Below are 18175 nucleotides of genomic sequence, written 5' to 3' on the forward strand. Positions count from 1 at the left end.
GGTACTGAAAGTGAATATTTAAGCAAAATTGTCTCCTGTAGTTCTGTCTCTCAAATTGAGTAAAAATGTATCATACCAAAAGTGTCTGGGTGGGCAGTAGCCCACTGGAAATCCTCCATCCTTGTGTTAAACCCGATCAGAAGTGGACTTTTTTTTCTAAACATACCTTGCAGTATATATATTAGAGAGTAAGAATTTTTTAAGACTATCTATAGATGAATAGCATGATTTTTACAATTACTGTAAAGAAACTCCTTTTGAATATACATTTTTTTCTCTTTTCTTCTCTTCTACATAATTTAAAAAGTCAGCAACACTCTTTATAATCTGTGCAGTTTCTGTACAACCCCCTAAGATTTACGATTAACTATGTAGCCTAAAAAATCTATTTAATGTTAACCCAATCAGGAACGCCTGGCATGACATACCTGTTGGGTAATGTAAAATCAGACTGCAGTCAGCTTTAGTATGTGCAGGGCTGCCAAAAGTTTTGAAAACTCCCCAAATGCTGCATGTTATTGCCATCAGTAGATTTCACTTTTACAGCATTGTTCTGCACTACTCTGCATGCAAATAGCACATATAATAAAGAATATTCCAATCTTCAGAATCAAATATGATATGTCTCATATCAAGAAATATTCTGTGCTTCATGTTCAAACATGTTCTTAAACAAAATGCCAGTTCTTGTTGATTTATATGCAAATAGATTGTCAAAGTATCACATTTATCAGTAAACTGAGAATATTGAACAAAGCATAATATTGTTTTTTTTACATGCAGGCTAGTGACTTGTTCTCATCACTATGTATGTTGCTTGTAAAATCCTATAGTCCTTAATGCTTCAGTACTTCTGTCTGTGGGTCGCTGTTTAACAGTTCTTCACAGATAAGTAAAAATATAATTTTAATGGGCTGATTTAATAATTGTTTTCTTTAGGACTGGAGAAGATACACTATCATACGTGAACCTGGGTGACCCAGCCGACCTGGCATGGATTTCTTAAAATTTGCTTTTAGTTGGCAATTGGTTTCAACGCTGGGCTAGATCCATTCCAGGTTTGTCTTCTCCAGTCTTAGAGAGCTTTAATAAATCAGGACCTATGGCCCTGTACCTTGCTGCATACTTTAATAAATGGTTCTGCAGTATTATGTTGTTTTTATATTCTGCAGTTTCTGACAATGTCCTTTTCCTACTTGGAGTAGCAATTATATCACTGCCAACATGGGGGCTCTGAGCAACAAGCTGTAGGGAGGCCTCCCTGTACCAGATAAGTTAAACCATTTTCATTTCCAGGGAATTGAATGCCAAAATGTAACTGGAAATACAGTCCAACTACTATATACCTAGTTAGTCTTGAATAAATTACTCCCATGGGTTCACATTCTCCTATGTGTTTGTGCAGATATGGTCTTATAAGCAAAATCTGGTCTCTGTTAACATCAAGCTCTTTACAGTGCTCCTGAAATGAAACAACACTGACATTGCTTTTAGACCTCCTTGTATGGTTTGGCCAGCTCCTGCAGAACCCATTAAGTTCAAAGATACCAACACTAATAAATGCAAAAGCTCATTTAGCATTTACACCAAATATTTAGTGCATATTTACAGACACATTGTTGTGCTTTCTGTATTGTTTAGCTCAACTCTCACACTAAAACGCTCTATTGTTTATCTCCATTCTGTTTGACTGTCTTTTTTTATAATCTAATCTTACACATCTACAGTCTGCATCTTGGCTGAACTTTTTTGTTTATAAATATAAATGTATTTCATCTTAAAAGGTTTTAAATTATTTAATGTATATAGTTAAGCCTTGGCTGCCTAGATATTTACAGGTGATGTACTGAGAAGAAATTACATACTTCTAAATAGCAACGCTTTATAGTGCTAATCAGTGATGCTGTGGCTAATAGCAAGCATGGCACAAAAGTGCATTATATAATGACTGACGTTCTTCTTAAACGTAGCTTAATGCACTGTAGAACACAGTGTTCATGGGGAGGGGACACGGCTACTGCAGGCCAATGCTTATCAACTCAGTTGATCAAGTGAGGTCAGGAGTGCAAGGTCACTCATGGTGGGTAGTTTTCTGTTGAGTATCTGTTATTTCCTATAAAGATCCAAATGCATTAGTGGCTGAAAACATCATCCATGGTTACATTCACTTTCACAATAAATACACATATGCTCTATGATTGTCAGCCCGAACTACATACAGTAAAGGAAAATTCCCGTCTTTTTAACGTAAATTTAGACAAAATTCCTATGAATGTATTAATTAAACAATGTGAACTGTCATTATACAGTAATGTTGTTTATTAAAAAACATGAAGTAAAATGAAAAAAAAAAACGAGTAACATCTGCAAAGAGAAATGTCAGATTATCATTAGATTACACTGGGGAACAATTTTGAACAAATTTTTTGTTGACTTTATTGTTTAAGCTTATTTACACTGAAATAGGTATGCTGATTCTGAAAGTACAGTTAGTTACGCTTATATTAATGCGATTACTGTAGTGTGGTTTTGTATAGGCTATTCATTTACACGCAAGACAGTGTGGTCATGGGTTGTGCGCTGCTCTACATAGGCAAGTGAATAGGTAAAATGTATTTTTCTACTTACACACGTATTTCCTTTCTTTCAGATCATGTCTGGTTCTGCTGTTTCTCGTCGTAAGTGCCTAAACAGCCCTGATTCATTTTGTTATATCTGTAGCAGTTTCACCATTCCCAGTCGATCATCAGCACATTTGTTGAGCAAGCCTTTTAGGCATATTTCAAAGTTAAACTTGGTGATCAAGATAAGTCTTGGGCCCCTCATAAGGTGTGCAAACAGTGTGTCGAGGGTTTACAGATGTGGACAAAGGGAACATGTGATAGGATGCCATTTGGTATACCTATGGATTGGCGAGAGCCAGGAGATCATTTCAGTGACTGTTACTTTTGTATAGTGAATACTTCAGGATATAACAAGAAAAATAAATGTAACATAGAGTATCCTAGTCTACCATCGGCTATATGGCCAGTGGCTCATTCAAATGACATCCCAGTGCCCGGTTTCGTTACACTACCCTCTCTTAAAGAACATGATTATGGTGATAAACTAGGTGACAACAATGAATGAATGAAGAGTTTGAAATTGAAGAGGACTCGTTCGTAAGGGATTTGATCAGCATGAGTTGATTGACTTAGCACGTGATTTGGGACCAACGAAGAAGGCTTCAGAACTCCTAGCATCAAGACTGCGTAAGAAATTTTTGCTTGAAAAAGGAACAAAGTTATCGTACTTTGGCACCTGAGAAATTGCATTTCTACAGTATTTTGGAACTGACAGTGGCTTTGTGTAATGCCATAACATACCTGGTTTAATGGAGGAATTGGGAATTCCAATCTATAACTCAACTAAGCGGAGCATAAATTGTTTCCTCCTTCACAATGGCAATATATTTTGGTGAGTCCCAATTGGCCAGTGTTCCCCAGTGTTAACAAAAAATCCATTCCTCAGTGTTATCAAAAATAGGATTATCTCAAATGAAGCTGTTATATATTAAACATTTTATATATTTGTTAGGGTTGTTTAGGAGTGTAGTAAAAAACATGTAGTGATTCCAGGCACTGTCATTTGTCTGGATCAGTGTTCCCTAATCGGAGTTTCCCCAGAGGTTGCTGAGGGTTCCTTGAGAAATGAGCAATTTGTGTCTCTTGTGTCAATTTAAGTGATATTTTGGCTATCTGTAAGGGTGACATTTTCCCCACTGACCATCTGGCTGTGGTTATAGTAATTCCAGCAGGGGTTGTCTGAAGACCTGAAAATTATTTTAAGGGTTCCATCATGTTAAAAACGTGAGAAAGGCTGCTCTGGATTCACCAGCTTTATCTGTATATCAGCCAATGGTAAAAAAGGTATCCTAAAGACTTTATTTTTGTCTTTTAGTGAAATCTATAGACATTCAATTTTCAACACAACTAAATATATGGCATCTGGGAAAATGTACTACAATTAGCAAAGAATATAGTGAATTCATATATATGCCACTTTTTTTTTCTACAGTTTCTGTAGAGAATAAAAAGTTGGGTTGAATTAGACTTTTTGAACTATAGACTAAAGCAAATCATAAAAGGCACTAAGATAAATCAAAGTCCCAGCAGAAAAATGTATTGCTTCAACTTTTGCAATGGAAGTTGAATTAAAGGGAAATAAATGAGTGTTCTCTCACGTTTTAGAATCACCTTTTCTTCAGCTTCAGAATTCTGGAGAATTTGTAGTGGTTTACCAATAAAGCATGCAGTGATAGGCTAATAAAGTGACAAACCTCACCGAATGCTAACCTGCCAAAGAGTTAGTCTTTACTTCCTACTGCTCAATATGTTCTAAATGTTCAAAACTTCAGATTTCTTTAAACTTCAAAATATATTCATTATACTTGGCACAGCTATGCTCAAGGCTGTGTTTCATTTGTATGTTCAAGTCCCTTTTCCTTAGAGCAGGACATGTGATTTGAACATACATGAGCCTGCAACTCATGAGCATTGCCCAATAACTAATCTGAAAAGAAAATCACAAGTGTGTTTGTAAGAAGACAGACAAAAAAGCAGTATTATTTCTAGTAATAAAACACAGCTAAACAAGAATAGAAGGGTGGTGTTGGTAGTTGTAAGTACTTTTATTTTACCCTAATAAACCTTTCATTCACCTAAAGCACAGTTGCCCTAATTTGTTAAATCTCATAACCATCTTTGTGATGAAATCCTTTTATGAGTTTATTTACCCAGTTAATAAATGTAGGCAGGTAGTTCAAAGTGAAATTTGTCAAATATGAAATATAACACTTGCATATTTTTTAAACCGTTAAAAATCTTTCTGTGTTCTTGTTATTAACTCTGAGATCCCACAGCCGCTAGGTAATTAAAAAAAACAGACATAACAGCTTTTACACTCACATCCACTAATTAACAGCAATAAAACAGGCTCTAAATCAGGGGAAAAAATTAACACTCGCTCTCATCAGCAGCACAAATCTGCAGCTAATGAGACCTTTTCAGTTCAGAGTGGAAAGAAAGAGATAATATGGTCACTTGCTGTATTAACCTTATATTTTCCTATCAGACTGTTTCTGTATTGCCTAAAAAGTACAAACACAAAAATAATGAAACATATTAAACAGATATGAAAATGTTTTAAACGAAAGTCTGCATCAGTAGGAATGTGCATGTTACTATATTGTATCTCCTTCTGAAAATGCTAGTTATGTGTCTGAAATGCGGATAGATTATGGATGCAATACTTTTTTGATCCATTGGCTTTATTGTGTGAACATATACATAATTGTGCTGAATATTTTAGTCTGTTCTGTCTTGGAAAGGGGCTGGGAGCCATATTACAGAATTACCATTAAACCTGGACCTCATGGGTGGATGATTTACTTCCTATGATTCCCTTCAATATTTTTTTTAAGTAGACAATCTTTGACATATTTTTGTTGGCAAGTGCATGGAAGAAGTAACATTTACTACAAATAGGGTGATTAGTTATAAGGAGGCCTATGTAGTGGTCAGGGTTATCAAGCATTTCCTGTGTTAGCCCAGGAAATACCAAACTCTATTTCCAAGTTCTCTGCTAATCGCTGTATATGAAAGAACACATCCCAGGCATTTCTTTAAATGTGCCTTCTAATTTTTGTGCATTTAAAACAACATAATATCAGATTGCACGTTCTTCTCTCTTATTGGCCACTGAGTGGTGCAGATTTGCTGTGTAATCTGTTAATTGTTTCATTGCACAAAATTAGCAGGCATGTAGGGAACCTGAGGATGTTGGCAAATTCCAAATTTGTGTTTAGGAAGAATGTGATGAAAGCAAGATTCAGAAGGAGTTCCTAAAGTTATGTGTTTCCCATTGCACATGTGACACCAATGCAGCATTGGTGGTAGAAGGGAGGTATATTTGCCCAAGACTCCTCTCCTATGTGAAGTAGCAGGTGGAAAACTCTCACGTGCGAGGTAATTTTTGAAGCAGCACTAAGGGTGGGGATATAACAGAGCCAGGAGCTCAGTCAGTCTCTCTCTGCCTGGGGACACAGAAAGTTGGTCTGTGTGAATGAACTCAAATCTGAGTAAAAGGTTGCTGAAATCTTTGTTTGGAGCTGACAGGGAGAAGCCCTCCAACTGATAGACAGGAACGTCAGATGTATAGTAAGTGCCGGACAGGTAAGGTTTTCTTTTGCTATTTTTGTTATTTTATCTGCAACCTTCAAATAAACCTGACTACAAGTCAGCTTAACACTTATACCTCAGCGTGTGATCTGAATTGGATGAACCAGACAAGTGTCCTTTGACCCCAGCAAAGACGATCCTGAGCTTAACCCCTCACACATAATATTTGACTAGCCATACAACCCTTTTATGTAAAGATAAAATGTCCTTTTTTTTTCCTGAAACACTGCAGGGAGCACAGAGGATACCTACGTAACGCATCCCAGGAGGCTTCTGGCTGCTTCTTCTGCGTATGCCTGACTTCGAGCATGCGTAGAAGAGGCATTTTTCTGCATTGAGGGGAAAGAAATGCCAAATTCACCATGCACAGTGAGATATGCACGCTTTTTACCTCTTTACAGCAGGCTAAATCACATGATCTGGTACCTGCGCAGTTCTAGATCGGGTGACGTAGCCATAGCAAGGAAGAAGAAGGGCTGGGATTAAGGAGGATTCCAGGTTGGCACTGGACACAATTGAGGCCACAATTCCTGAGCTGTTCATTTCTGTCTGGATTTGTATGTCTAAAAGCGGTACATTTTGCATAGCGTTTTTCTTGAAAATTTATTTTACAGTATAATATAATAGTATGAGTATAATAAAGTTTTAAACACAAAATCGTGTCAAAATTTTAAAATTAAATAATTTTTTTTTTTAAATCATTTTTTTTTTTTTAATTTACCATTTTTAAAATAAATAAATAAATATACTCATACTAATATATTATACCGTAAAATAAATTTTCATGAAAGACAATGTACTGCTTTTAGACATAAATGAACTGTATTGCATTCAATACAATTATTTTGCATTGAATGCAATACAAAATAATTTGAAATTCCTGCCGCGGCTGCACGCTCCGATGTCACCGGGAACTCCCCGGTGACTTATCGGATGCAGAGGAACCTGGCTGGAGGAAGCGAGTAGACGCGAAGGACGTTGGAGAACAAAGGATGATGCCAGCGCATCAGGTAATGTTCATTTTACCATTGATTTTTACTGTTTCAGCTACCCCGAGTGTGACTCAGGGTTACTGCTTTCAGCATCTTTTTTTCTCACACTAGGGGTTACCTCTGGGGAAGTTAAAAGTTAAAATTCTATATGTTCTCCTGACCAAATACATTGCATTTTCATAGTCCACTCCCAGAAAGTTTGTCCTGAGCAGTGATTTTTTTAGCCAGTACTGGAAGGAGTGCATGTAGATAGGATTTGCAGGAAAAGGCTGAAGCCGATCAATAGGATGAACAATTTTAGAAACAATATTTTATGAAATGAAACCAAAGCTGTGGTGTATAATACATAGTGCTTTAGCAAAATGTAATCAGTTTTGGGTATTTGTCTAGTTCCAGATCTTATTAATGCGAGAATTATGCTATTGGTCCTAAATATATCTAAAAACCATAGAATTTGGTTTTAATGCTGGCCACACAGACAGAACAACCAAATGTACCAAAATCTATTTATCTTCAGAGATTCATAAAACAATCTAATGAAATTATATTTATTTAGGAAGACCCTCTACACAGTTGTGAAATTTGTTTGATCTGACAAATTAGAAGCTATATGGGAGGTCTTACAGTCCATAACAAATATTAATTTTCTTTTTGCCAACTGTTGTTCTGTACGAATTCATGTGTGCCAGGGACTTTTTAATGCAGTTTTAAAATGGTAATGCTGTTTCACTGTTATAAAAGTATCTCTTTTTATATAAAAGCTTATGGTCAAGTTTAAAGGAGAGAGAAAACTAATTTTAAAAACAACTGCAGCAGATACAAGAAGGGTAAACCAATGCTTACTCCTAAAAAGAAAAAGTAAAAATGTTTTTTTGGGGAGTATGAGTTAGGTGTCCAGATGTCCAACCTTGAGGGGCATGTTTTTTTTTCTGTGCCTCCATAAATCATACCTCTCCACATGTATTGCTGTCTGTCTCCCACATCTACAATAAACCTACCATTACATTTATAGACTGGTCATTTCTTTGTCAAAGGGCAAATGTACAAAATCAGCAGGGGATCAAATACTTCTTTCCCTCACTGTACATATGTGTGGATTCCGGCCCTGGTGGACTATAGGTAGACCCTTGGAGCTAATATGCCAACTGTGCACTGTAACATAATCTAGGATTCATTACTTGTAGTTATGTGCCATTTTAATATTCTTTAAAGGTCTCTGCAGGTAGTCTCCAGGTTACATACAAAATAGGGACTGTAAGTTTGTTCTTAAGTTGAATTTTTTATGTAAGTCAGAACAGGTAACTTATGTTAAGAAGTGCATTAGGACAGATGTTTGTCATTTATTTAGTTACTACAAAAATAAACAACAGCAGAGTTTGTCTTGGTTATTTAAAGAGTTACAAGAGCCTGCAGAAAAAGCTCAGTCCTTAGGATCACCCATAACCTCAGCTGTGTTTAGAAAAAGATTTCTTCTGCACGTCGTGCAAACCTCCCCTTCCCCCTATTGAGCCTCCGTTCTGCACAGAATGAGCAGAGAAGCCCCGTTCGTATCTTGGAGACATCGGTATGTCGGATGTCCTTAACCCGGGAACTCCCTGTATTTTAAAACTTTATATCTTGAGTATATACTATACTATCTATACTGTACTTACATAGCACAGTTGACTTTGGCAGCCATGTCAATAAATGACAGAGGATGAAAGGTATAGTTTAATCAGCAATGTTGGTACGTACAGTATAAACTTTGCCAATAGCAGACCCAGTACTTCAGCAAATAACAGTGGTTCACAAAATAAAATTTTTTGTGCTTAATAAATTGTAGTAACCTAAAGCAACGTATCAATGTACTTTACTGGCCAAACCAGTTCTATATGAGTTCTGCTTAGTTGCTATAGGCTTTCTACTTTAACTTTAGGGGCTTTGCTTCCTGCTCTGTTTGTTGGGTAAGCCTTTTGGTGTTTATTCGTTCTTCTTTATCCCTTACTGTCAGAGACAACACCAGGACCATACCATATACCAGGAGGATATATATATTTTTATACTTATATTTGGCTTCCCCCGGAAAGACTGAGTCACCAGTATAAAGGGAAAACACAGTTTCTCATGATATAGGAATATCATTTTTAAGCACAAAACTTTCTTTATAAAATACCTATTGTTCTTTGTATTTATCTGTTAGGTCACCCTGTGTCTCATTTGAAAAAAGAACAGCTTCTGTTTAGGATTAGGTACAGTTGGGTATAAAACAACATCACCTTAAAGGTGGCTTTATTGTTTGAAAGGGCAAACATTTTCATTCAAACAGTTTCTATATATAAATTTGATATATTGGAATAAAGACATAAGAAAGAAAATTAGCCCTTTTAACCATTTGTTCAGTAGTACAATGTTGTACTATAAAAAGTAAATTCAGCCTTGGCCCTAGAGGCCTAAAAAGCCTCCTTTACCAAAAATTACTTCTTTTTTACATTTTGCAAACCTGGCTACCATTCAGACATCATTTTGGTGAATTATTTGATCCTTCCTCAGTGTAAAATTATTTCAGTTATCAGATGTTTGTGGATTTTCTTACAATAAATGACTGTTTCAATCCCTTAGCGACATTTAAATAAGATTCAAATTAAGCTTGGACTAGGCCTGTTCATAACACTCAGTACCTTTGTTTTCAGTAATTTCTATATATTTGCTAGTCTGCTTGAAACTTTGAGATCTTAGCTTTAAGATAAGCCACATTCTTATCTTATTCTTAAAGTAGCAAATCAACCTCAAACCATTTTTTCCACCATTATGCTGTACAGTTTGCAGAGGTTCTTATCTTGAAACACTGTCTCAGAATTGCACCAAACATGTTGACAATGTATTTAATTTTATTATTCCAGTTTGTGTTTTGCACATGTGTTCCATGGCAAACATTCATCTAATGTTTATGATATATTTGTGTGTGTAAATGTATGTGTTTTGCCTTTGAGTTAGACACGATTATGAGCTGCTGTAGGTAGGTGGCTGTAAACTCTGGCTGACATATAATGGAGCTGCAAAATTTATTAAGGAGATCAGTGTAATAGAAAATTCAGAAAGCACTGCAGATTGTATGTTCCCTGTTACTACAAAAGGTTTTAATAAAACTGCCATATTTAGCTATTCAGTTTATATAGGAATCCTCCAGTTCCATCCAAGATTCTTCAAGCATGTGCCAAAAAGGTGTTTATTAGAAACCTGTGCCTAGAGAGAAATTAAGGCTTCCTTTGCTGACCTCTCCTGATAATGCTGGTTTTCCGGTAGCCATGCAGTGGCCTGGTGCTTTCCGAGGTGCTAAATTGAAACAAGTATGCAGGTAAATCATTCTGGCTTTTCATATACTTTACAAACTATATCACTGTTTAGGGTCAATGACTTGGTGTAGAAGACAGAGATGGCTTTTCCAGAAGACTCAATATGGCAGTCTCTGTATTTCCCTCAGAACTTGTTTCTCTGTACAGTTTTACTCAAATTGGATTTATGAACTCCCCACAAGCACTACCACATTTTTATTCCAGGACATGTTTATTAATCAATACATACCACTGTTTTTAAAAGTGAAGCTTGAGAAAACGTTCACCCTGGGTCTTACAACCCTTCTTTTCTTAGTCATATTGACTTCAGACTAAAGGCTTACATCAAGACCCATTTTTAGATATTAGCCTGCTAGTGCAGAATACAACCTCTGAAATAAATTCAAATGTTTGTATGTCTTGAACACAGAATTGTCCTCATTTTAGTTGACACTGACTTCTTACAGGAAATTTGTATTGGATTTTTTAAAGTCTCTGTTTATTATCTCATTAATATGGTGCTTAGTTAGACTATTAAGCACTGCTACTGCTGTGTCTGTGGCTGTTGCTGTATTTGTTCCGGGCAGACTGTCATCCTATTTTTCAGTCTCCCCCTCCAGTACGTATTTGGAGACAGGTGCACACATTAACGTCAACTGCCTGCACTTATTCTGATGTATTTAGCATCTCCTGAAAGATCAGAACATGCTCTGGTATTTACCGTGTGATGAATTTCTCCTGGGCCCCATCTGAGCAACGCTCTGCATATCCAGCATTTAATTTACAGCATACAAGAAGGTGCAGTTATCTTTGGACTGGATAGATTCACTTGAATTAGCAGTAGAAGTCATTGCCTTTATATACCCTTGCAATATATTTAAATATTTTTTAAAATGTATTTTATTTCATATACCTAAGCGGTCAGTACATTTAGATATAAGAATATTTTTTTGTGTAATATGGAAATGGTATGAAAGTTTTTTTTTGTGTGTTTTAAAAATTGTATCTAAAGAAGTAATTTAAATCAATTCATGTGGAATGAGCTAAATGCATTGGTTACTGTCAAGAAAGATCACCATTAGTCTACACATGAAACCTTGTTCAACTTTCTACTGGGAATGCTCAAAGCTGCACTGGAAGCATTTTATAGTTTAGTTCAGGATTTATTGATTACAGGGGCTGGTTTATATCAGTATAAAATGTCATTGTTATGGTTATGCCTCATTGACAGTCCTTGTTGGGGATATAGCATGTGCTGTCATGATTGTTAGCACAGAAAATCTGGTAAAATATGTGGTGTTTCTATATATGTAATACATCATTAATGACATGTGACTATGGTAGAGACATCAGAGTTTGAGCACTTTTGAGGGACAGTTGTAAATGACATAATTATAGACGTTTTAGAGCTTTGCATAATATGTTAGTGCTAAATAAATTTAAGATAATAGTTTAGCTATATTGTTAGCCCAGTCTAAACATGCGTAATGTTTTCTGTTTATGGATTAGTTGCCATGGTTAGGTCAATTACATGTAATTTACCATTGTACTACAATATTGTCATTAAGTCAGGTTTTATTGCTCAGTGGCATTATATATTAGAAAGTATTATAATCATACCATTATATCACGTCATGTTGATTTTGGGAAACTGGGAAGGCCAAAACTATCGTCAGTAGGGCCTTTTATATGTTGGACTTACCTGACGAATAAGTGGGTATTTGTAATCTTCAAAGTCAGATAAGGAAAGATACAGGAAGATAGTTCCAGATATTGTGACAATAGTTGATAAAGACAGTCTCCCTAAAGTGGCTACATTAGGGGATAGCAACAGTGTGCCCAAACAGGTACAAGCAAAGGGATTGCAACAAATGAATATAGCCAAATGTCTCTCATCATTCTGACCTTTAAAAGTTAGCCTGTGGTTGCAGTCTCCATAGGTAACAGGCCAGTTGGATGTGGAAGGAGGAGAGGCTTCCCTGACCGATTGGATGCTGAGTGATTACATCTTGCCTTGGATTATTTATAGGTACACAGTAATTACTCTGACTGTAGGTCTGGTCATGGTGGAGCATGAGAGAGGTATGCTTTAGGCTTGAGGAGGTACAGTGGTAGTGGGCCACAAAAATCTGACTTTCACCTTTCTCAAAGTTCTGATGCTTTTCTCTTCGGCTGCATGCTTCCCCATCAATTCACTCCCTGATCCCCTCGAATGCAATCCCTCTTTGCAAGGCTTAATCTTGTGGCTCTTGGTCTTAAGGAGAGCTGGTTGAGTGAAAGACCATAATTACTGGCCTCACTTGATCTCCTGGCTCTCTCTTGCTGGAAAGGGCAGATTATTCTGATGCCTACTCTTTCTCCTGCTGGTTGAACAAACCTTGCTGCTCATACTGCTCAACTCTATTTTTTTTTCCTACTTTCTCCACCACCTAAAGCAGCAGCAGAGTATTCTTCCTTCACTCCCTTGTGCTTCTACTGCTCCATCTGCAGTGGGGATATTTGCTGTGCAGCTCCTATAAGCAAGGACCGGCAGCCAGAGGGGTGCACATGAAAAGGAAGTCAGGTTTGCTGGGTTTTCCTGGCAACCATCGATGAGCTACGCAGCTTTTTTTTTTTTTTACACTTTCCTGCAGCAATCACACAGGTAAAATGGATTATTGCAGAAGGGACATCTCCTGTCCGTTTCTAAAAAAACCATCTACCTGATCCTGTATTTTGTAAAGTGGGACTTTAGTTTCACTTTAGGGGAAGCCAGTTTCTCCCTATTGAAATTTTTATCTATGTTGTAAAGGTACTTAATATTGGCTGTTTAGAAAAAAAAGTAGTAGTTTGTTCAACTGTGGTATTAACAGGGATCCTCTACTAATAACACCCTCACATGCCAGCTGCTGCAGCAGCTTTCTCTAAAATAAACAAATTCAAGAAGAGAACGTCCAATGGGACTTTAAATTGTTAAACAGTATATAAAATAATATAACATCTACCCAAATATAAATATGTTAAAAGACACAAATTCTTTTTTAACTACCAATTTAACAAGTTCAAAAATAATGCACATATAACAATGTGAGAACGCACAATTGTAACAAAATAGACTTCCTCAAAACCAAAACTTTTGAAACTTGTAGATTGGGTCCGGTCATATTAACAGTTATTAAATTGGCAAGTCATACAATTCCAAACAACAATAAAATAATACATTGTTACATAATCAACAATGCAGGTGCACACCCATATACATTCTGGACATTGATGGATATAGACTATATTACCTGATATGTGCCCATTATATAAATACCTCCATGAAAACGCACTGGAGCTTAACATGCCATTGTAAAGTAAGACTGATATGGACTATCATTGGTGAACCTGGGTTATTCAACAAACCTGGAATGCAGGTTTGCATCTTAAAATCATTTGCTAATATTTGGCAAATGTTATCAACCCTAGACCGGATCCATTCAAGGATGGCTGGATCACTCAGGTTCACCCATGATAGGCTTGGAGATATATATATATATATATATATATATATTTGAAGGTGATCAATCGTATACTAATACTACTAAGTGGAAACTACTTTAGTAAACATTAAGAAAGAACATTATATAAATGAACATCAAATTAAAACAATGTATTTGCCCCTTTAGGGCAACAAAAGTGAAAGCACAAAATTACAAGGCTCAACCAGATCTTAAATAGAATGCTTCAGATATTAAGCCGAAAAGAGCCTAAGCCATCTGGCGTAGGTGTATTTTACTTTTATTTATTGTTGTTTTTTTTTTTCCAAATTCAAATGTCACTGAGGTATGTAGAGTGTGTGGCTTAGATGGGCTTAGCACTTATTATTTTTAGCACCTATTATCATTATACTAAGGTTTATTTGTCATGGATATTTGGTGATCTTCTTGGTGTAGAAAATTATGTAATCTGACCCACAGATGAAAATATTTTGACAAGCCATTATTAGATGAAAATGTACTATTTATCGTACTAGTATTCCTTCACCATGTCCATACTGTAATAGTATATTGTATATGCAGTAGTAAGTTTTGTGTTAAAAGCACTCTAAAAGTATGTATTAGTTTCTTTTAAGAAATGCATATTTGCTTGCTCCAAATGTTTTTGTACTTCCGATGATTGGTAATTAATAAAAGTTATCACATGGGAGAGATGCTGTATTGCAGAGCGACATAAGAAGCCTTTTGGCCAGGAGTGTTTGTTTATTTTTATTTAATTAAAAGCATTAAAAGCTGGAAAGAAAATATTTCCCTTCTCCTTCATTGACTTGCTGCTTTATTCCTCTAGCAGAGAAATAAATAACTTTGTTAAACAAGCGTTGATTTCTCCAACAACTTAATTATTGTGGTGGCCTTGTTAGCAATGAGTTTTCCTTTTTTATGTTGTTTCAATGTGAAGATAATCCTGGGTATTGAGATGACTACAAGTCCTTGTCCTTAATAGGCTGACATTATCTGACACCTCCGGACCATGGTCATTTATTATTAGACAACTCCAAGAAATGATAACTAACCTCCACCCTTTGTTTATATGGTTTTCTTTCAGCATTCTACCTTATGGGTTGTGTTCATTCTCTTAACAATATTTTCACTTACATTTTATGCACAGTTAAATACCTGCAGGAAAATGTCCATTTCTGATAATAATGATCTTCCTATTTTTTTGTCTTGTACATATATTGTTTAGTAAAAGTAGGATTAAGAACTGTGAGAAATGTTTTTTTATATAACACATTTTCTAAAGCGTTTATATACTGCACAGATGTAGACGATTAATTGTTATCTTCAAGTTAGATAGCTCCATTATTGTCAGTGCATTAATGTTTCATTTTACTTTTTTAGCAGAGCTTTATTATTGTTTTTTTATTATCTCAATCATATGAATTGATGTTTTCCCACAAAAAGTGTTTTGTTTCATTGAATTATTGAATATTAAACCAGTTTGGTAAAAAACAAATATAATAATAGGTAAACATTTTAAAGTTACAACAGAAGGTATAAAACAATTTAAAGTGTTTTATATTTTATTTTGTAATTACACATTAATAGTTCTGATCAGGCATCAGAAAAATCCAATTTTTTTCTTTAAAGCTTTCTTTCAAAAGATGTGCTGCATATTCAAACACAGGATGTGACTAAATAGGAGTCCCTTCTTCCTTCCTAGCATTTATATAATTATGTGAGAATCATTTAGTTCAGTACTGTAAACCTTAGTGAACATGTACCCTCAGGAGAGAAAGGTCCATGAAATTATTAGCATTTAATCAAGGCTATCTAAAAAAAATGGAGTTTTTGTGAAGGGTAAAGGGGTGTAAGATGTGAGGGGATATTAACTTTAACTCTGGACATTTTGTTACTCCATTTCTTCACTGAGTAAGATGGTTTACATTGGTGCACAAAATAATGAATAAAATGTTCTCCAGCCTTGTTTGTTTTACCTGGTTTTCTTACTTCAGAGAAAGAGAAAGGAGCAGTGGCTTTAATGGTCAATATATGAGTGAGATCTAGCACATATGTGGTACAACAGAACTAAACCTAGGATACTTACCTGTCCCCATTCCATCACTGGGCACCACCATCTTCATCCTTACCCTCTTTTTAAAAACAATTTTTGGCCATCTTGATTGGCTCGGCCAGAATGAGTTTAGTTTCACTTTAAGTTAGAAAGATCATCATTTTTTTTTTCTTGCAGTACACCAGCTACTCCTTTTCTGCCTGCTATATTAGTAGTCATAGAAAGCATGTAAGGCCTATACGAAATATTACCTTTCACCTTCAACGGTTTTAAGTGGTTTTACTGTCTTTTTCATTTTGAGAGAAAATGCATATACAGATATACAGGGTACACCAATGCCAAAATGCCAGTTAACCAAAACTGAAAATAACTCACCCTTGGTGCTTTTAATTAATGAGCGTAAGATATCCTTTATACTAACATTAACATTTATAAGACCTCATCTTATCATTAGGACATAATGGGAGATAATAAATATTTGTCATGCTCTTTAGTAGCCTTAAGTAGCATCCTTTTTTAGCTATAAGAGATTCTGACAGCTCTCTCCCCTTAATGTCCCAGGAGATGCATCATGTCTTCTTCACTTATTCTGTAAAAACTTTCTAACCAGAAAAATGTTTCAATTCCTTGAACACAATTTATATGAAGGGGTGTTCTTCAATACTTTTAACTCACGGCTTAAAGAGACTCTGTCTCTAGAATAAATAAATACATTTAACTAATAAAGGGGCATAGAGAAGTCACCTAGAGGTACCCACACCTATCAGATGCACCTTTTTCAACACAATTCCGGAAGTAAAGTCCAATGCCAATAATTCTGATGTATTGGCCTATAGGAAGAAGTAGACTGGAAAGGATAGGCAAGCTGCAGCACAATGTACAAGTGCCAATATTTACCTGCCCCTACATGTCTCCTTAACATTTTTTTTAGCCAGTAGAGCAGCCATTCATAGTGACGGGCCCAAAGAATGCAAAAAGAGGAGATTAGCATAAACCCCAAAACCACTCCTAGGTTTCAGGGTATTTGTCCATTTTTGCTGAATTTGAAAACATACAGTGGGTTTTGGATTTTCTTTGCTAATGGCTGACTTTTTTATCAAGCAAATTTGCTCTTTTCTTATGCACAATGTGTAAGTAAACTTTATTGTGACCTATGCGCTTGTGCCAATGACTTGGCCATTAACAAAGTCTTATTAATGCTCTATGATTATCTGTTGTAGTTGTCTGTGACAAAAAAAAAACGAACTCTGTATATGGGTATCACTTGTTTCTTACTCCCAAAGATGTTTAAATAAAAAATCAACAAGAACACAAACTACCTTTTTAAATTGTAAATTATTTAATACTTTAGGAAAAGAACACACAACAGAGTTGTAATTTATATTAGACATTTGTCTCCTGCACGATCAGCCCTGAGACTGATAACAGAAAGTAAAGCTATGGATGGGAGCAGGTGAAAGATCTCTGAATTGTAGTTTATAGGATGCTTTTAAAGACTAGGGGAGGCCCATTTAGTTTGTCAGGTTTATGATAAATCTGCTGCAGTGATCTCATCCTTTTTATTGTACATCTCACTATATTTCTGCACCAAGATGAGTCATCTATGTAAGAAGTGAGGGGCCTGGAGAGCATAGTGCAGGTAATTAGAATGTGCCAGGCAGATAAAGAAAGGATTAATTAAGCAATAATCCAAGAGAAAGCAATGTCAATCCATGACTAATTTGGTTTGTTTAAGGGTCAGATGTGTTATAGCAGAGGGTACTTTGTCTTGCTGATTTCAAGATGTGTCATTGACTTAACCACCAAAGGCAGGGCAGCTATGTGACCATTTGAGACACTGGTGGCAGAAATAATTAATATGATCACTGCACAACTACACTGCTTTATAACTATTATTAGGAGGTTTATTCATAGTGAAGGAAAAAATAGATAATATAATGTGTCCAGAAAACAAGCATCCAGTAATTAATAGCTAACAGCAAGGGTCAGCAGGCTGTGACTGCTAGCAGCTAAATTACCTCTTCAAGCCACAATATTCCCTTACTACTGCTTAGACTGAATTTTAAAGGGTGCTGCTAAAGCTCCATAACATATAATCAAAAAACATGTATTTGGTTTG

The 18175-nt window shown here is 35.8% G+C and overlaps 1 protein-coding gene across 3 annotated transcripts in view; it reads left to right on the forward strand.

The window, feature by feature from the left end:
• Window positions 1–18175, forward strand: part of CHID1 (chitinase domain containing 1) — a 339220-nt gene that overhangs the window by 284922 nt on the left and 36123 nt on the right. Inside the window, exon 11 of one of the 3 annotated variants that reach the window (XM_072421680.1) lies at window positions 2651–6750. The exons of the other annotated variants lie outside the window; for them this stretch is intronic. Within the exon in view, the coding sequence (XP_072277781.1) occupies window positions 2651–2690 (40 nt within the window). The 3' untranslated portion in view covers window positions 2691–6750. Of the gene's footprint in view, window positions 1–2650; window positions 6751–18175 lie in introns of those variants that run through there. 3 annotated transcript variants of the gene reach the window in all.

The sequence above is a fragment of the Pyxicephalus adspersus genome, chromosome 9, assembly GCF_032062135.1.
Source record: "Pyxicephalus adspersus chromosome 9, UCB_Pads_2.0, whole genome shotgun sequence".
NCBI classification, from domain to species: domain Eukaryota; kingdom Metazoa; phylum Chordata; class Amphibia; order Anura; family Pyxicephalidae; genus Pyxicephalus; species Pyxicephalus adspersus.